Raw genomic sequence first — 21,065 nt, 5'->3', positions numbered from 1 at the left:
TTTTTGAAATCGTCTCCTGTCATCACAATGCCAGACTGCCTTTATTTGTATTTATATTAATACATAAATAAAGTCAGTCTGGATTTTCCAGGCAAGGTCAACTTTAGTCAAGTCAACTTTTTTTATATAGCCCATTTTAAAAACAACCAAGATTGACCAAAGTGCTTTACAGATCAAAAACAGAAAAGAAGACACAATCTGTAAGGAAATATACAGCGCCAGATGAACAATGCCATACATCAGGTGTCAGCACTCAGCTACAATTAAAAGTCAGAGAGTACACGTGTCTTCAGTAGGCACTTGAAGGTACCAGGAGACTGAGCGGTTCTTATCTGGACAGGTAAGCAGTTCCACAGACTGGGTGCAGCTACAGAAAAGGCTCAGTCAGCTCTGTTTCTGAGACTGGATCTGGGAACTTCAAGGACCATCTGATTGGCCGACCTCAGTGATAAAAAAAAAACAAAAAAAACAGCCAAACATAAAGTGAGTTCATATCTCACCTATGCTTTGATCTGTCAAAATTAAACTTAGTACATGCACTCAGAACCCCATTTTTAAGGAAGCACAAATAAATTTTACTGCATTTGACCTTCAAGGAGTGCTGCATTTGCAAAAATGTATTTCGCATAACTTTACGCCTAATGAGCAAATGCAGGATACCAACATGCTGAACCAAGCTGGTTCACATTATACCTGCTAATCATTAGCACACTGTGAGCATGTTGGCATAATTACATTAGCATTTAAGTACCACACATACTTATTCCCCATGAGGGTTCAACATACATATAAATAAAAGTCATGGTTAGCTAATCACTGGGGACAGGTGTCTGCTATATTTAAACCGCCTGAAAGACTATGCAAGTGTTATTGGGGCTCAAAGACATCTCACTCAACATGTTTTTAAGAATGTATGCTGAGCTTCACAGTATAGGCTATCAAAATATGTGAAATATATTCACTCATCTTCATAGCTGTCAGTCAAAGACATTATCCTGTGAGCAGCCAGCAGCCTCTCATTATGCAAAATCAAACAAGGCAGTGGAATTGAGTTTGGTGTCCCAGAGTAACATAAGCAAATATAGCCTGACAACTCATATTGGAGAAGACTTAGAAGTCTGCCTATGCCTGGATATCAAGACAACGAAGACAACGGTTTGGGCAACTACAGGCATGAGATACCTTGTCTGCAGAGGGAGCAGAACAAACAACTTTCTAAGCCTCAAATCCACCAAATCTGAAGGAATACGAGGAAGTGCTTTGGTGCGATCCTTATGGAGATGTCCATCTGTGTGTGTGCGTGTGTGTGTTTTGTGTATAAAACTCCTTAGATCTTCCACACAGCAGTGAAGTCAGGAAGTCAGTGCTTGCATAAAATCATATTGCAGCTGGTCTCCTTAAGAACAAAAGTTTTATATTAATATGCATTCCAAAATTCCACTTTTAATTGGTACAACTCAGTTATTTTTGAAATCGTGACATATGGCGATAAAAGACATAGACCCAGGTCACAGGAGCTGCAATGGGAGACGACAAAATTGTCAGATAGCAACTGTCAGGCTTCTTGGGTCTAATGTGGTGCACCAGTGCCCTCCTGTGGACACACTCCACTCTGCGCCGTAGATTTATCTGCTTTCTCCACTGACATTTGCCTAAATGGCCTCTAACAAAAACAATGCGGAAAACTGAGGCTTAGAAAGAACATAAAGCACCTGGATTTTGAGCCGCTATGCCGTGTCTCTGCAAAATGATAATACTGTTGCTAAGGCGCTCACCCTCAAACTGTGCACTTCATCACTTGAAATGATCTCATATCCGTAAAATGTCACACCCCGCAAGTGAGTAATGACAATGGAATTTTGGAACTATTGTACCATGAATAGCTTCATTCACTCCGTCGTAGAACCCATAAATATTACTTTTATTGCTCAGGATAGAGTCGCTTTTTTGTGAACATGATAGAACTGAGAACACAATGATGATTTGTCATAGAAGCATAAAGTTAACAAGTGGAATATTTTCATACTGATGGCAGCGTGCTTCCACAGATTTGGTTCATGCTGCAAAATATGATAGCATGAACAAACAAGTCCATAACTGTTTGCTCATATTCACTGTTAGTGAAGCTGTAGAAGAATCTTCACCTCAATCACGTGATAGATTTGCATATTTTTGTTTGCCTTGAAACCTTTGGAATACTCCCAGCACAAGTTTAACCTTGATGTGCCCCTTGAAATGAGACATTTTCTTTTCTTTTACATATTATCTCTGTTTCGCTCACAGTCTGTTCTGTAACCAAGGTCAATGTGAAATGCAGACTTCTTTTTTACTCTGTAGCTCGAGGAGTTACATCATGACAATGAAACAGTGTTGCATGGGATTCCGAGTGCAAAAGCTGTGTCAAATAATTTTTTTAAAAAACAGTTTTTATTGTATCACCTCTGAGTTTGCATGACGTAACATCACTCTCCCCTTCACTCTTTTGTTAGAAATGAAAAGAGTTTAACTAAACTTTGGAAATGTCTGACTGATACAGAGACAGAGAGAGCCATTTTGGAACCTAATAGATGAATATGACTTTTAAATGAACCACCAAATCTCAATTGAATTTGACATTTATCGTCGACTCTGGTCCAAATCTAATGAGACAAAGTTTGCCATTTCCATCGCTGCCACTACTGAGGAGCTAGCCGGGCGGTTGTCAGATCCAGATATTTATTATGGACAAAACATCCTTTGATCATGTTTCAAGGTTAGAAGGAAATTAATTCTCCGCATTCTGTCTTATCCAGCTGTAACAGGCTGCTAATTATTTGATTTTGAGGACCTGGCCTCATCATTCTCCTCTCGCTGTGATGCTGAATAAGTTTCAAGCACGGACTATCAGATATTGCGCTTTTAGAGGAATAAGCGTATGCACAGAGACCACTAAAGACCTGATAGGCTTTTATAACACCACATTTCTCTTTTTCTGGGAGAACATTTTGGTTTGTGGTGTAATTCACTTTGAAGAGCATGCATAAAAAGCACTGGGGGAGATGATCACTTTCGGAACGGAAAATCTAGTTTTAATCAGAGCACCGGAGGTAGAGAGGAATTGAACATTTGAGGTTATAGAATTTCATTTGATGTTGCTTTTCAATATTTCTTTATTCAATCTACATATTCATAATCTTTCATAATGTTTGCAATGGCCTACGTGACTCCAAATTCGCTTCCCTCTAACAGAACAATCCGGGATGAATTGTTTCGGGAAGAAAAAGAAAAGTCGTCTTTTCTTTTCTTTTTTGAATTTAAGCCAGTTTACCATCTAATTGCATATGTCACTGCTTGAGCGGTAGGGAAAAGCCAATTAAAACCTACCTCGCAGATGTATCTGGTTGAAAAAGGATTATAAGGCGCTGAAAATAGCAACACTTGAATGGAGAGTTGAGATTGTTTGATAAAAAAAACGGATAGAGGTTACTTGCTGGTTGTGAGATGGATGCATGGACTTCCAGTTAGCTCAGTGAGGATGGAGAAGATGTCCTACTGCGAGGATCTAAAAACAGCAGATGGGGCCAGTTAACAAAAGCATTTTAAATCGGAACACATGATTCAAGAGGAGTGTGACCACAACTGAAAACATAATATTTCTGCCTCTTGTCTGAGCTCTTTGCATATCATGAAAATGTTCTCTTTAACACTTCATCGCTGCCAGTGAATATCTCACTCAAACGTGTAAAAATATGTGAATGCTTCCTTTCTATTGACAAGAAAATGCTATGTCTGCATTTCAAACTTTAGGAAAAGGAAACAAAACACCAGTGAAAGAGAAACAGTGTTTAGACTTAATGTGCTGGTCAGACTATTTTCAGCCCCTTTCCTAAAGCAAAAGGGCCAAAGATGAAGATTCCTGGTAAATCAGTGTAACAGCTATTTCTCTCCTTCTGACTTCACTCCTCAAACCTTCTATTTCTTGCACATCCGATTGATTTCACTGCCGTCCCTTTGGAGCTGTGTAACTGCAAAGACCCAAAAGACCAGATCTGCTAAAAGAATAAATACAATCAAGACAGAGATATTTGATTATTTTTTGTTTGTTTAATAGAGATCATTCTCTCTCAGTCCATTATAAAATAGCAATTAAAAACTTTTTTTTAAATTCAGATATTTACATATAAACAAGGAGCTGTGCAAAATGTACAAGACATTGGCAAGAAAGCGTCGTCTCTTTGTCTCATTTGTCGCCTATATACATGAAAAATAAGACTTCCTTTCAAATTCAAAGTTGTCAGCTGAGAGATCTACAAATAGCAAACTTAAGTACAGTAATAAATTTTGCCAATAAACATCTTTTCATAAAATGACAAAAAGGTATAAAGACCAAAATTAGTATGCGCACTAAAAATATAAAAAGTTATAAAGTGGGTATGCTTATCTGATTGACTCAATTTTAGAAAACTGATCTGTCAAAGTGCAGTTTTTGCTCTGCATTTCATGTTGATCCAACATGATCGCCATTATTCATAAATACAAAAATGTGGACATACAACTTATTGAAAAATGTGATTCACTTAAACGGCTGCAATCAGGAGTATTATTTCGATGACTTTGTCCAGACTCCTCTTTAAAATGCACACAGTTACACAGTCTGGATACTTCAGGTCACAAACACCTCTTTAGTTTTCAAACTACGGCATCCTAGTTATAGATCTCCAACAATTTAGATTATTCTAATGGTACAAAAATCAAAGCGGAAAATGTGCTTGAGAGAGCAATCCATCACTGTAAACATCCTGCCAAAAGACATTTAGCCAAAAATTATGTGCACGGAATACTGCACGGTCTTATTTCAAAAGTTTTTACTTCTTTCCAGTCATTTTAGCATTAAGACGTCTGGAAAGCTCTGCTTCCTGGTGACATTATTCAAGAAACAAAGCCAAATCCACATGTTTGTTTTCACATTGTAAAAGTTTCATTGTTTTTGGATCTTCCAAATCTGCAGACTAAGAGCTTGCTGCTACTACACTGAACACACCAGAAAAATCTGCTGACAGTTCAGGGGTGACTGGCTTTGGAGAGGATGTTCTGTTGGGGTTAAGTTCTTTTGTGTTCGTCATTAAAGAAACTAAGTGAAACTGGCTGTGGCTGGGGAGTTGAGAAGAAAATTCTCAACGCATATTAAACGGTGTGAAGTTTGTATAGTAAATGTGCTAGTGGATTTAACAACCACTGTCAGGAACACTCACCATTAAAAACCCTATGATGGCGAGAGCTCTAACACCACTCGTACACCATGCACAACACATAAATAATCAGTTCTGTTACCAATCAAGCAAAGACAAACAAAAGAAGCAAACAACAAAGCACTCATCCTACAAATCTGGAGAGAACTGCTGGATAAATGAAATTACTTGATCAACACATTCTAATCCATATGGCTTAAATTGTTAAGAAGGCAACTCAGCAGATGACAAGACTAGTCAAGATTAGTCTCTGTAAAACAATCCACAGGCATTGCTAAAATATAGTAGAAATGTGTGATAAATTAAAATCTCTGTTTAGGACTTAAATAAACAGAGTGTTTACTGAACACTTCAAAGAGATTTGCTGCTACAACACAGATGTCACTGCAATGACACTGACAAGGATTTCAAATCTGAAGTGCTCAGTTCCGTTCAAGACGTTTTCTTCTTGTGTGCAGCATGAGGCAGTGCATGAGTGAAGTGTGGTTGGTTGCAACTGGTCTCTGAAGAGCAAACGGAGCTGAGAGGCACACTGAAATCAGGGCCAAGTTCCAATATTTGCTCCATCTCTGCGCCGAAAATACAAAAGGCCTGTGCTTGAAGAGGCTTTTTAAAAGCTGACGTCTCCTCGGTGTTCCAGATAATTCTCTTCCCACAGACAGATGTCTCATAATTCAGCAGTGGGTGATCAAAGAAAGTACCGGCAGGAGGGGTCTGAGCCGACGGTCAGCTCTGCTTCCTTAATGCCGCTGAACTGAGTGAGGCTAGTCATTTTAAAACAGTGCTATTTGAGGAAGCCTTTATAGAGCAGGTGTGAGTGACTGGTCCCCTTTTCGTTCTCCAGACAGAAGAGCAGGTCCCTGAGGTTCACTCTAGTGATGCGCTGTCGCATAAACTGTCTGGAGCCGGTTCCGCCGGAGCCTCCGGGTTGGGAGGGGCCTGACCCTGAGCCCTGGAGGGTCAAACAAAGCAAACATAATGAAGCCATTTAGTCTTTTACTACCTCATTTTGCAAACTTGAAATAAGCACACTCCTCTTTTGTTACAGGCTCCTTATCCCTCACCTCTGCACTGGCACCCCTAAGAGGAGAGTCCATTTTCCGTTTTTTCCTCGGGCCAATTGCTGCCAGTGCTGTTAGGTTGGCTTCTCTCTGTCTGATCTGAGCCAGCTCCTGCTGCTGCATCTGGATTACAAGCAATTACACTTAGATTAATTTCACAGACATAGTCATCACAAGGCTTCACCATGAGAGCAATCGTACAGTAACTTATTTCAACATAAACTTACCTCTTTGGCCTTCTGTTTTAGTCGAAGCTGCTCCGGGTCTTCTTGCCGTGACCGAGACTGCAGTTAAGTAGAGGACATTTTAATATTTCAATAGGGATATGTTGAATTTATTAAATCGATCACTTTATTCATTCGCTCACTCCGCGTTAGCATATCTGTTATCTAGTGACAGTTAGTAGCAGAGATATAATGCATATTAATGACACTGACCCAAGATCACTCACTCAGCTTCTCCATGCAATTAGAGTGTGTAGGATTCTCCTGGTCAGTGATACTGCGTGTCCTTGTTAAAACAGTGTTACCTTGGCAGCCTTCAAGAGGATCTCTCTCTCCTGCTCTTCCTTCCTTTGCTTCTCCATCTGATCCAGCTGCTCAAAGAATTTGAGCTGAGTTCGCACATCGCTGACCTGCTCACTCCGGTTGTCCTCCTGAAGGTGGCATGAAGTAAGAAGTTGCCAGGAAAGGACAGAAACATACAAGAAGAGATATTTAAACAGACAAACTGCCAGTGGGTCTCACTAACTCTCTGGTAAGTGTTATTAATTATCACCTTGAAGGTTACGTTCCTCTGCTGTGCCACTTGTGACACTTTTTCCAGGAGGTTTTGTAGTCGCTGCTGTGTAGCGTGGGAAATGTAGTTGATCACATCTGTGCCCAACTCACTGACACCAAACTTCTTACCTGCCACAGTGAGAGTGATTGTAGGTATTTAGACTACGTCATCCCACAGCCGTAAACATGCTGCACATTGGATTTAACGCCTCTCACCGATCTCCAGGGCCATCCGGGTGAGCAAAGAGGTGGAGAGGAAGGCCTCGTCCTTACAGGAACGAGTCACCATGCCAACAAGCTCAGAATTGGTTGCTAAGATACGGGCACTCTCCTCTGACAAGTTGACTCCTGCCATGGAGGCCACGTCGTTGATATCATCGTCATCCCTGGATGAAATAAAAAGGAAAGAAGTGATAAGACAGACACACTGTGTGCTTTAATACAGAATAATCGCAACATTTATATTTAGCTGCAGCGGTGTCCTATAGGTAGAAAAACAACTTCAAGATTCAACTGAAAGAAAAAAAAAATCACAGACATATGCATCAATAACAGGTAGAAACAGTAGAAACAACAAAATAAGAATAGGGTATTAATGAAGATTGTGAAATCATGAACATAAATGCTGTAAAAGGAATGTCTGAATATCTGCATGCCTTGTTTGGTTTGTCTCAACCTAAAATCGAACCACTTCTGAGAGATTTACTGGCATAACACATCTGGTAGTGCAAAACACTGAGTTTTTAAATCTGAACTGCCCAGTTTAGTGCAGTTCACATATCAAAACAAAAGATGACGAATTACGACACCCACTACATGGTATATCAAACTTCAATGCTCGACTATGTACCATGAAAAATACACTGAACAAGGAATTACACATAAATAAAATGAGAAGAAAATTTACCACATCAATTTGTCAATTTTCTCTTTTTCTTAAACTAAATGTTTTGCCAAAGAAATGCATAAAATGTGTGCAAAATAGTTCGCAAAAATAATGTCACTGCAGGATATAACTTAAACATCTTTGCATCTAAGAACCTCATTTGCTAAGAATAACGTGATCAGCATTTTAAAGACACTGATGAAACTCATGCACGTGTGTCACTAACCTGAAAGTTCCCCCTCCAGCTTCCTTCAGCTTGTTTTTCTGAGCAGCAGTGAGAGAAGCATGACTGAGTACTTGCACTGTTTTGGCCCCTGGAGCCAACGTCTGCTTTACTGCTGGAACTGAAAGTCACGAACAGGAATAGAAGCAAGTTCATATTTTACAGCTACGTTAAACTAATGAACTGGAAATGCAGGTGAAATTGCCAATGTGCAGGCACAATATGCATGAATATAAATTTGACTCCAAAATTAAATTTGAAAACTTTGTATCCCACAATTACATGCAACAACCACAAGGGGGCAGCACTTCCATTATTTATATATCCATTATACACACACACACACACACACATATATATATACACCCCCTGTCAAAAGTTTTAGGACACCGTCTCATTCAAATAAAGTAGAACCTGTCCTACAACTTTTGACAGGGGGTGTCTTTCATCATATGGATGTGATCAGGGCAGGACTCTGATCATACATGTAAAGTTTCAGGCAGATTGGAGCATGTTCAGGGCATTTACACAGCATTTGAAATTTCATGGCGAAGGATCAAAATTCCAGAGGCTGCCACCGACACGCCCTTTGACTTTGGAAAAAGATTTTCATAACTTTGGATCATTAAGGCCTCCTGTATGTACTGGCCGAATTTGAGGTGAACTGGAGTTTCCCCCTAGGAGGAGTTCCCTCTAGAAAAAAATGAAAAATGGGCAAAATCTGACATTCAACGCAAAATAGCTCACTTCCTGCTGGGTTTGGAATGTGGCTGTCACTGACTTTTTTGTTCAGCCTGATGTGCTGCATATGTGTACCAAATTTGGTAGATACAGCCCCTGTCAAAAGTTGTAGGACAGGTTCTACTTTGTTTGAATGAGAAAGTGTCCTAAAACTTTTGACAGGGGGAGTATATATACAGTAAAGAGATGAAAAATCAAACACACATACACAGGTTTGGGGGTAACAGGTGTGTTTTTGTGTTTTCATTGATTTTCTAGCATTTTCTTTGCAAGAGAGTCTTCCCATGGATATCTATTAAAGAACAGTACGGCTCCAAAGACAGGAATAAAATGCACTGAGAGTATTAGCACTGATTTTGCATTAATCACTAACAAGTAAGTGCATACTCAGTTCGGTGTAGGAAATAAATCGTCAAAGTGTATGCGTTTGTTGAACACACACCTGTTTGTAGCTGTTTGACCACCTGTGGCTGGCCCACAATGATGCGGCTGTGAGTTTGTCCTCTGAGTGTTACCATGGGAGACTGAGCCAGCGTCACTTGTGGCCTCACCACGGTCCCCTGTTGCTGGGGCACTATCTGCACACATTCAGAGACACAGAATGAGACGCACAATAAAAGCATACACAAGAATTGAAATATCAACTCTTACATGCAAAGCTTCCACTTCCATGTACATGCCCAATCACTGCATTCGGATACAGGTATTGATTCCTAGCAGCAGCAAAATTACCAGTCCAGGTTTACTGTGAGGCGTCTGAGTGAGGCTGATAACTGTTGTTTTGGTCGTGGCAGTGCTGGTGGCTGTAGTGATGGCGGTGGACAGAGGAGGTCGCAGAACTACGGCAGTGAGCGCCGTGGAGGCTGCTGCAGCAGGCTGAGTACTCGGCTGAGGCAGCAGGCTTTCCTTGATAAAGGCCTCTGAGTCTGGGGTCATCTGACGCAGTGCTGGGAGACTTCTCTACAGGCAGAAAGAGAGGGAGTACATACTCAGTTTCATCAAATCAAACAATCCCTTCACACGGGACAGATGTGGTTATTTAAATTTAAAGGAGCAGCACTTCTTTGCGGCATTTCTATCAAATATTCTACTTGAAAAAAACTAAACTGCAAAGAATTCAGTTTATTATGCACATTTAAAAGGAAGTTTCTGAACTTTTTCCCCCTTTGTTTTATTTTTATTTTTTTAAATAAAGAACTGCACATTGCACTGGGAAAACACTGGTGGCTACTGGGCAACATTCCACACTGTTAAATAATCTTGTCTCTCAAGAAAAGAGAGAAACTCGTTCGTACAGAGAAAACTGACAGTTTACATCCTGTGTCACTGCAAATATAAATCGGTGAATCAACTGCACTCGCCACACTATCAAAACTTTAACTGCACACAATGATGTGACCGCTTCCAAATTTCTTGTCAAACGATTTAAATTTGGGGGCTGCACAGAGGAATAGTGGTTAGCACTTCCGCCTTGCAGCGAGATGATCCTGGGAAAGCCGGGATCTTTCTGCATGGAGTTTGCATGTTCTCCCTGTGCATGCGTGGGTTTTCTCCGGGTACTCCGGCTTCCTCCCACAGTCCAAAAATATGCTGAGGTTAACTGATTATTCTAAATTGCCTGTCGGTATGAATGCCAGTGTGATTGTTTGTCTGTATATGTAGCCCTCTGATTGACTGGCAACCTGTCCAGGGTGTCCCCTGCCTTCGTCCGAGTCAGCTGGGATAGGCTCCAGCTGCTCCGCGACCCTAATGAGGATTAAGCGGTGTTTAGATAAAAGATGGATGCATAGAATTTAAATTCGGTCTGTGTAAACTGGCAACCATCAAATATCAACTGTTTATTTCTTTCTTGTTCTGTTACCCTTAAATGACTGGATATAACTATAATAAAATTTCTCTTAAAATTAGCCTTTAGACCAGTCTTTATTTGCAAAGAAGAAACCTTTGGAAAGGATGACAATGCACCCTGTGTGTTCGGATGAGAGCTGCAGAGAGGACTGGGAGGTCCTGAGATATTTGGCTGACAGGGAGAGGAGGTCTACTTGTTGTCAACATTTGTACGCATACACTCGGTTCGGTATTTATGATAGCAAAGAACACTGTGTGTTAGCAGACAAGGCACTTGTTTCTTTAAGATCTTTTCATGCCCACTGGAAATGCAGAAGGGTTTTAGAAAACGTGTGAAATGACTTGTTTGTGTGATACAGTTGTAACACAAAAAGCTTGTGTTTGATGCAGAATAATAAACTCATTCACACCACATTACTGTCACAGGTTAACTCCCTATTTCAAAAAGACATGGTCCTGCCACTTTGGCTCCATGCACAGCTCCATTAAACCTTATATTAATATATTTGTCTGTGTGTAAATATGTCTGTTCAACAAAGTTGTTGACTTTCAGGTCGTTAATAGTTATTGCACTAGTGTTGACACTGGAGTCGTGTCGTTTTAAAGGATTTAATCATTTGCTCAAGTAAATGTAACAACCTCCACTGTAAAACACACTACTACAATGTTCATATGCTAGGTCTCTGACATTAAAAAGGATACATTGTGTAGTTTAGGACTACAAGTCTAATGCCTACAACAGGATAAGAGCAAAGCACAGAAAAATCTATATGATAACATTTCATTTTCTTATTTTCTATATTATTTATGAGGATTCCATACTTTAGTGTATTCTAAGTTTATGTAAAGGTTGAATTGAAGGATGATAAAAAACAGTTTGATACTAATCAGTGCAATCCCTGGTTAGGAGTAAAGTCCACGCCACCACATCAGTCTGAAAGGCGTAAAGTTTGTCTTCAGTGTGCTGGTGGCGCTGAAGTTCAAGAGTAGAGTATTGCTACAGGTTTTAATGCAACCTCCAAATCCTCCATTCACCTGTACCTCCAGCTGACTGGAGGGGTATATTCCACATCATGTACATGAGCGCAACACAACCAAAGTGTGTGTCATGCAATATCAACTATTACATTTGCAGACAGAATTAAAATGTTTGGCTCCTCCAGGCAAATAATGCATTTCACAGATTTTTGAATTTAACATAAGTAAATGCAAGTCCTACAGCAAAAAGACATAAAAATTTGCCTTTCTTTAAATGTTATTGCACCAGTACTGTTTTTCGCAAAGCGCCAAGAAAATGAAACAAATGAACATTACTTGTGGCATGTGCAAAGGTTGGATACCCTTCTATTTGTAAAATATCAGAACTCCATTAACTCCCCAGACCTTGATCAACTCATTAAGATTTGTAATGCAGTTCACAAATTCTATAAAGGAATAATTAGCTGCTGACAACTCCAGACTTTGATAAACTGTCTGGCCCTCAAACCCGTTGGTAAAACTCAACCAACGTGGGCTGAGAAAAACGAAGTTAACTATGCCCACAAAGTAGGTGAAGGCTATAAAAAGATAGCTTGCAATTTCTACTATCTGAAATGAGATTAAGAAGTGGTTCTTAAGGGGATCTTTCAAGACAAGACATTGAAGACCAAAATCTTTCAGATAAAGCTGCACATCTGCTGCAGCAAAAGGCAAAGTAAAACCAATAAATAGCAGCAAAGGAATTTGAAGGTTTAGCTTCTGTATGACTGTTTCACCGTTCTGCTGTAGGGCAAAGATGTACAAAGAGGGTCTCTGTGGAAGAGTAATCGTAAAGAAACCAAAAAACAAGTCAACATCTGAACCACGAACCAAAGCAGCATTTGTAGAAAACACTGTAGCAACTGTTAACCCGTTGAGCTTCAGTGTTCCGCCCGCGGAACACTTTGAGATCTGCATAAGCATTTCCTTAAATGTCTGAAGCTGCAAACGCGACTATGCATACGCTATACACCGATGGAAAGCTTAGATTCTCATGAATCCGCCGGTATAAACCACTTTCAGATGTGATTACCACAGCGGGTAATATAAACACATTTGTCTGACAAACAACGAATATCCATCCATCCGTTCTCTATACACGGCTTCAACATACACAGCGCAACTCACATTTCCGGGTTCATTATTACACACAGATGAAAATATTCCACAAAAAACGGCCATAATCCAACCTTGGTCATCCAGACGAAACAAGCCGGTAACATATTTTGTCCAAAACATGTCTTGAAGTTGGTATATAATCCACGAATAGGTCGTTTTCGAGGAAATGCACCTCGCGATGCGCGTACAATATTCCCTGTATTTCTCATCATATTTTTATTTACAAATAAAATATTAGCGATTTTTTGTCCTGAAAATGGCTGGAATTGACTGCACCTTATAGGGCTATGCATCATAATGGAAATATTTTGCTTTGAAGTTGTGAGGCAGACAGTGGTATGGGAATCATTTCTAGACACAAATCCCAAGCAGTAAATAATAAAACAAAAACTCAAAAAAGGTTGGCTTCTACAACACAGCAACGACTCAGTCTATAAATCAAAACCAGTATTTGAAATCTTTGGGTATACCTTAAATATGGTTTGGCTCAAAATATCACAAAACTTGATACACATGAAAAACAAGGGTGGAGCCCAAAGCTAAGTACTGAGGCAACAACATCTTAACATTTTCAACAATGTCATTACTAATGAATGTTTGCTGAACAAAAATCAGTACGTAATCCCCACAAAATTTTGCTGGTGTGTCATGGATCTCACCTTGAGGAAAGGTACAAGGTACGGCTGCGGTGAGGAGTTGAGCTCCCGGTATAACCTACTGGTGAAATCTTCAGGCTCTATCTTTGCTTCCTTTAACAACAAACAAAGAGGATGGATCAAAACCATGAAAGTAATACGGTAAGCTGAACAAATAGATTGAAGCAAAAACAAGAAAGGTATGAAGAAGAGAACAGAGATCAAGCATAACACTGGAAAAAATGTCCCTCTCAAAACAAGAAAAAAAAAACTTATTTCAAAGAACTTTTACCTTGGAATTAGTGACAAAATCTGCCAATAGAAGAAGTGAAAATGGCTTGGTAAGATTTCTTGAAATAAGAAAAAGAATCTTGAGATCTTAAAATCAGATCGGAAAACTTATTTTAAGCTACACTGTGTCCTAACTCTCCTGTTGTCTTCATTTATGGCACCAAAAAATATTGCTCCCCTATCTGGAAAAAATCCAAAAATTGAGCAAAAAAAAATTCAACAAATTTATAAAAATTTGCAAAATCTTCAGAAGAAAAAAAACTCCTTAAAAGTTTCATTTAAAAAAAGAAATCCCCAAATTTGGCAAGAAACAAAAATTAAACAAATCTAAAAATCGTAAATATTTTTAAAAAAATATTAAAAATCTTCCAAAAAATACAAAACATATCTAAAGTGACTTCATATATATCAGTAAAACTTCTAGTATTTTCTTTAAGAACATTCACATAAAAATCAACCAAAATCCAGCGAAATTCGCTGGATTTTGGTTGATTTTTTGTGTATGTTCTTAAAGAAACATTTTTTAACATTTCTTTATTTCCACCCAAAATGTTCAAAAAAAATTTCCCCAAAAAGTTTTAAAACGTGGAAGTTTTCACTGTGAAAATATATTTTTTTTCCACATTGTTAAACTTTAAAAAGGGTGAATTTGACCTGCAGGACGACACAAAGGTTAAAACAAGATAATTCTCGATTGTTTGACTTAACAAGATATTTAAAATGCATTGTCTTAAAACAAGTCCCTCCATCTTGCTGAAATGTCACTCGTTAAGTGAATTTATCTTAAATCCAGTGGGATGACACATTTTGACTCAAAACAAGACAAATAAACTTGGTAAGATTTACAGTTTTTACACTGTAACATAGAGACTGTGAGAGGAGTACCAGCAGGTTCTTGACCAGCTCCTTGACGTTGGCCGTAGTCTCAGAGGACTGTTTTCCACTGGATGCCAGCTTGATCAGTGTGGACAGAAAGTTTCTACACTTTTTCACATTCTCCAGTGTCTCCTGCAAGCACACAACAGCATCGTTTCTCACTATTTACAGCCGACTTGCAGTACAAATACAGAGCAGGACACAAAAACACGCTAAGATCAAGTATCTCTGTAGGTCGTATTATTTTTGACCGATTAAAATATTCCCAAAGTTAGCACTTCTCTCTTACAGCTGTGATAGCTGTCGGAGTGACAGGGGTCGCAGTGGCTCCAAAGGGTCCCACCCTCTGTGTTACTGCTGTGGCTGCAGATCCAGGCTGCACTGTGGTGGGGGTTCCTAGCGGCTGACCCGTGGCGGTGGCAGTTCCTCCCATCATGATGGTGTTCTACATGAGTCAGTGAATTTGCAGTCATGAGATGAGATGCACGAAAATGACAAGGGCAGAGCAACAGTTTTGACATGTCTGGTATCGGGGCACAGTGCAGTGAAACATCACTAGGACATAGAATTGTTCTCCAAGATTTATTTTTTCGGAAAAAAAAGATGAATATTGTGTGTTTGCTGTCACAGGTATCTTTACATTACGATCACAAGGTAGCATCAGCATCGGTGCTTTTCTTCCTCCCCAACTTACATTAGAGCGTGCTGTAAAATACGTTCCACAAAACAAAGAAATCTAATGAAGAAAATGTATTAACTTTTCAGAATTTTCATGGCAACCTGAACATTCATAATTTACAAGAAAGATTAATAACCAGCAAAGGTTTCAAAGTGAGCACACAGGCCAGCCACAGACGAAATGAAAACAAATATTTTGACCTTGATGAAAAATCCCCTCCTTTCATGGCACAGCTGTTCAGCAAAACAAGACGAGTATACAACCTCTGCAACCGATTCTAGGCCTGTTTTTATCCAGCATCTCAAAGTAGGAAATCAGTCCTAACTAGTCCAGGAGATATAATGAGCCCTACTTCAGGAATAGAAGGGAATGGTTTATATTTACTTTTGCATTTTAAAAAGGTAAGATAAGAAGGCTTTATTGTTTTATTTATTTATTGTATTATACACAGTGCCCTATGAAATTCCAGATGTCTATTCTTCCTTTTAGACAAATGAAATAAGAAAACAAAATGAGAATAAAACATAAATAAATAGTGGAGTAAAAGAGGTTATTGGACACAAGGCATACTAAAAACATGAGCAAATAATTAAAAGAGAACAGCCTCCCTGACAGAGTTTGATTGGGGTCATGGTCAGAAGGACCTTACTTTATGTCTCGATTAATACATGACAAATGTAATTAGGACGCTGATGCCATCGATGTAATTTGCCTGTCTGAGCCACAGAAGATGACTCTACACTGATTGCAGCCATAGCAGGTGCATTTTATGCAGCTCCCACAGCAGAAAAAAACACATATTTTATGTTTGCAGCTACATTTAAGTCAAATGGGTCTTCTGTCAGAGTGTAATGTGTGGCTAGTCTACAGCATGTTCCATATAGATCAAATGGTTAGTCAATAATTACAAAGCATTTATTGTCAGCACATACCTGATCCACATCATTTACCATTCTTTATGGTGGTGAATGACCCTTACAGGTAGACCTGAGACCATTAAATGGCACTTGGGACTTGGTAATTTTACATGCTGGAAATAAATATCCCAAAGGGAAGTAAGGTGGAGTTACCTGCAGCACAGGAGGCCTCTGCAGTGTGGTGGTGGCTGTCACAGTCGTTTGGACTGTGGAACCTTGTTTAATGATGGTGGTGGGGGTAACTGGACGGGCCAACAGTGATGCACCTGGAGCCTTCAGAACAGCAAAGGAGGGTAATGAAATAGGTTATAATACTCGAATTGATGCTTTTCTACAGTATACAAAATGGCCAAAAAATATATTAAAAATAGTACTGCAAAGTTAGTGAGTTTAACAGTGTATATGCTGCTTTTAATTACCCTTTGAATGCAAAAAGAAAGAAAACTACAATATATACTTACACTATTTATATATACTGCAATGTATACTTATATTTCTTCCAACATTAACTGTCTATTTTGGCAATTTCCTCAGCTTTCTCCACCAATATTAAAGTTGGAGGTAAGACTCACTCCACACAAGTTAAATAAAATCAGCGCACCGGTTTCATGAATGTCTTTGACTGGTCGTTTATCACGCAGAGGCAGCATACGCATATGATACCAGAAAGCAACGTGGCTTGTGCTACATTATAAAATGTATCAACTGGGGCTTCTCTTTACCATTTATCCTGAAAAAGAATTCTTAGTTTAATTTTAAATGAGACAGTAAGAGTGTATATATTTGAATACTGATGACACTGGAAATTTAACAGGATGGCTGCTGTAAAATATGTTTAATATGGTGACTCTGCTGCTTTGATGAGATGCCCAAATAATGCACTGCATGGCCCTAATATTATGAATGCACCAGTAGCACTTTTTCTCTCCTAATACACTGATGCATAAACTCTGGGTATCAGCTGATATCAAGAACTGAGTCAAAGCAAGTGTTTTTTTCAGTTCAAAATCCGCATACTTCACAGTATAGAACTGACCGACACTATCCTTCTGTGTGCACTCTAGTTTTAACTGCTCTTCACTTCTTAGCAATAAGTAAAGACATTCATACAAAAACATTTCTTTAAAGTACATGCTAATATTATTTGTGACATTGGGTCAGCAAGATAACAACAATGACATAATAAGTATTTCAAGTGCATCTGGCTGCTACCAAAGCTACTACATTAGATTAGCATCCATGTAAATTATGATCCAGTGCACCACTACATAACATGAATGAGTCATTTTTTCCGTGTACGACTGTGCGCATGTGTCCAGCAGACTTGTACCTGTAGAGAAGTGATCTGGACAGGTGGAGTGCTGGTGGGGGCTGCAGGTCTTGATGTCATGGCGCTTTGTGACTGGGACTGAGCCTGCATCTGAGCCAAAGTCTGCTGGTGAATCATCAGCAGCTGCCCGCTCTCACTGCGAACCAAGACCATGCCTGCATGTGACAAACGTCCAGGGGGTTAAGATGGCAAAGGTCACCGCGTTTCTGTCCTGGTCAGTCTTACCATAAACATTCTGTAAATGCATGTGTGGACTTTCATGAAGGGGTATAACTTACTCACCTGTATTGCTAGTGAGGTCAACTGAGGCCACTGACAGGGAGAGCTAGAGATTTTCCTGCCAGTCAGTGACCGGCCAGACCAAAATGAGCCACAAACATGGTACTAAAATCAAAGCCGTTTCAAGCCACAGCAAATCATGTAATTAGATGATGTCTGAATTCTCAACCCGACATTGTTCAAAGTCAATTTTCTTTCTTGTCACGGATTCTTTATTGCGGGTAAGTGTATTAATACACACTGGAGTCTGGCATTACAGTCCGGCCATTCTCCATCAAACAGGTGAGTGCCTGTGTGATGGGTGGCTGGACTAGTACATAATAATACACTGGCCTGCAACAAAGCAGCACAATTTACAGTGAGGCTGCAAAGGAGAATGGAGAAGTGAAAAGAAATTACCAAATCTGCTGGATCAGAAATATACATGCTACAATGGTAATATGTGGTTACAGACAGACAGGTGGGTCCAGGCTTTTATTGTTTGAGTGCTGCAGCATTTGTGTCGATTCCTGATGTATGTTTTACAGTCATCAGAAATGTTTGTATATATTATACCACTACATTATTAAATGTAGTGGTAAAAATTATGTCATTTTAAGACTCTAGGTTGGTCTGACCACAGGATCAATCTAAACATAGCATCTCTAACACTGGCTAATTTCAGCTCATTAAAAAAAACTACACCTGAGTGATTCATACTGCCATCTGTCACATAAGATCTGTATTAATCACTTACATTCCACAGGAGTAAAATCAAAGCCTTTGAAAGGAGCAGATGAGACTTGGAAGGAACCGTGTAACTCTCTTTAAACACACAAAAACTCAATACTTAAGAAAAACAAACAGTAAATTCTACAGTTCTACAATTTCATTTAGCAGATGCTTTTATCCAAAGGGACATACATTTGAGAGTAGATACAACACAGCTGTTGATATGAAAACAGTGTGTAATTGTTTCAGACAAGACAAAGTAATAAGAATCAATAGACTGCAACAGAATACCACTTCAATATACTATGGAAGGAATAAATTGACCCAGTGCCCCAAGGCTTTTAATCTGTTCTGTGGTTAGAAACTTGTCCACCTCTTATCTGGTGTTTGGGACGTCAAAAACAATCGATTCTGTGTCTTCTCTGCTTACAATAACGTGTTGCAAACCGCCACTTGCCTCTGTAAAAGTCTATAAGTAAAGCGAAAGTGCATTTATGTTTGACAGCAACCAGGCTTTGACAACTAATTGCAGCTTGACACAGCATAAAGAGACCTTGTTTCACATTTAAGTTGTTAGAGGAAACTTCCAGATGCTCTTAAACTTTACGACTTAAACTTACCTGCAGGGAGCTGAATGTTTTGGATATTTGTGGCGTTTTGTTGGGGCTGAGTGAGTCGAGGAGCCAACACCTGTGGAGCAATAGCACGTATTCCAGCCGGAGGAGAGGCAGCGATTGTTGACGGAACAGAAGTCCTCAAGTTTTGCAAAACAGTCGGGCTCCTCATGGTCGCTGTCGTCCCCGTCGCAACAGCTGAAACTACGACGTGGGCACCAGCCGTACTTGTAACGCTGACGGCCGGTGTTGTTAAAACTGTGGATGGATTGCCTGCGCTGTGTGAAGTGTTGGTGGGACTTTGCATAGGTGGCCTCACAAGCGTGACTGTGGGTACAGTTTTCACAGAGGGCTGCGACGAAATCACAGACGAAGTCACAGCATTTTGCGCACTCAAAGTAGTTCGAATAATAGTACTTGGTGTCGCAGACAAAACCGCTGCGCCTCCTTTGCTCACAGAAACAGGTCCGTTGTTGACAAGTGTGACGGCGGGCTGCGAGCTGTTGCTGTCTGCAGGTCCAACTCTGGGGATATGACAGTTCATCACCACCGCACTTCCATTCAAAGTTTGAACACCAGTCACTCCAGGTTTCCCAACAGCAGATGTCGCGTCTGGTACCACCATAACAACTCCGTCAGCTGCCGCCGGCTTTGACGGACTCTGAGCGGCTGTCACACTCGGTGCCGCCGCCGATGTGATCCCGGCTGCCCCATCCATGCTTGAACCGTGGGACCCCGCGCTGTTACTGACACCACATTGCACTCCTGTCCATACAGCAGCGGAAACACATGAAAACAAGTGAGGTGTCGAACAACTCTCTGACTCGCAACAGTTTCGGGAGACACACAAGTCAAGCGAAGTTAGCTACAATCAGTTGAACAACGTGACCAAAATTAGCTAATGTTAGCTAACCGGAGTGCGCAGCTATCTGCTTTAGCAAGCTCTTGTTGTGAAAGTCCCATTTTGTTGCCTTGAACACTGAAATTACTACCTACAGCTGAGTTGCCGACGTGATTTGCTGCAGACTGGACCCTAGCCGTTGTGTTACATTGACCTGCTGCTGTTAGCTCACACTCCAGGGATCCGACTAGAGCACTAACTACTTTTTCGTCCACCTCTGTGTTGAAGAAAACATCATCCAGCAAATCGGAACCCGCCGCCATCTTTGCCCAGCTACGCTCGTTCGTGAGACGCATGCGCCGATTGGATGCACTCTCCGTGACGCGGCTCCATCCGGCGCTCTGATTGGCTTCTCGTTGAAAATAAAGCTTGGAACAAATGGTAGAGAGCTGCAGTGTACAGTGCCAGCTCAGACTGACAGAGCCATGGGAAAAGAACAACAGAGCCGTACCTGGTGGGACCTTAGCACGTCAAAGAAACTCTCCGAGGGTTTCTGCGCTGTACAGCATGTCACCGCAGATTCCTTGCACAGTATCCAATCATTTTATATGCATTTCACTTTATCGTAGACTCTGAGCGTCTCAAAATGGCTGCGTTGGTGCTATTTTTCCAGCAGACCTGCAGCAGACGCCTCACCGCTCACAGACAGAAGTGATGTGAAGCTGGATGTCAAACTCCTGAAAGTGCAGATCAACAATTAGCCTGTCAGTTTGCGTAGCTGTGTTTTGCAACATGCCTGTAGACGCTACAAAAGGAACACGACCTGTGGTAACTTCTTGTAAAATTCTGAGAAATGTTCTCCGTATAATTCCACATATCTGACAATATTACAAACACTTACTCAATGAATAATAAAATAAAAAATACTTATAATTTATGCAAAATATTATCAATTATGGGTCATACATGACATGTTCAGCAGTTTCCAGG

General features: G+C 40.2%; 1 protein-coding gene across 1 annotated transcript; it reads right to left on the bottom strand.

Annotated features, from left to right (window-relative positions):
* Positions 1-4,061: 4,061 nt before the first annotated feature.
* On the bottom strand, positions 4,062-20,413 carry LOC110957403 (transcription initiation factor TFIID subunit 4). The gene is made up of 15 exons (XM_022203396.2): positions 19,241-20,413; positions 17,631-17,785; positions 16,454-16,573; positions 14,994-15,149; positions 14,714-14,836; positions 13,562-13,651; positions 9,651-9,878; positions 9,361-9,496; positions 8,181-8,298; positions 7,285-7,454; positions 7,067-7,197; positions 6,819-6,944; positions 6,517-6,573; positions 6,293-6,412; positions 4,062-6,180 (listed from the first exon to the last, which is right to left on the bottom strand). The coding sequence occupies exons 1-15, from the start codon at positions 19,950-19,952 to the stop codon at positions 6,013-6,015; spliced, it is 2,610 nt and encodes an 869-aa protein (XP_022059088.1). The 5' UTR covers positions 19,953-20,413; the 3' UTR covers positions 4,062-6,012.
* Positions 20,414-21,065: the final 652 nt, after the last annotated feature.

The sequence above is a fragment of the Acanthochromis polyacanthus genome, chromosome 6 (assembly GCF_021347895.1).
Source record: "Acanthochromis polyacanthus isolate Apoly-LR-REF ecotype Palm Island chromosome 6, KAUST_Apoly_ChrSc, whole genome shotgun sequence".
Classification (NCBI taxonomy): Eukaryota; Metazoa; Chordata; class Actinopteri; family Pomacentridae; genus Acanthochromis; species Acanthochromis polyacanthus.
This window is presented reverse-complemented; position numbering and strand designations above follow the sequence as displayed.

Bases quoted from the DNA above. Each gene is read 5' to 3' on its own strand.
- LOC110957403 (XM_022203396.2), bottom strand. From the start codon at position 19,952: ATGGATGGGGCAGCCGGGATCACATCGGCGGCGGCACCGAGTGTGACA. The intron at 15,150-16,453 runs GTAACTCCACCT...TGACTCATGTAG, and splicing joins AGAGGCCTCCTGTGCTGCAG to AACACCATCATGATGGGAGG. The intron at 6,413-6,516 runs GTAAGTTTATGT...CTTGTAATCCAG, and splicing joins TAAAACAGAAGGCCAAAGAG to ATGCAGCAGCAGGAGCTGGC.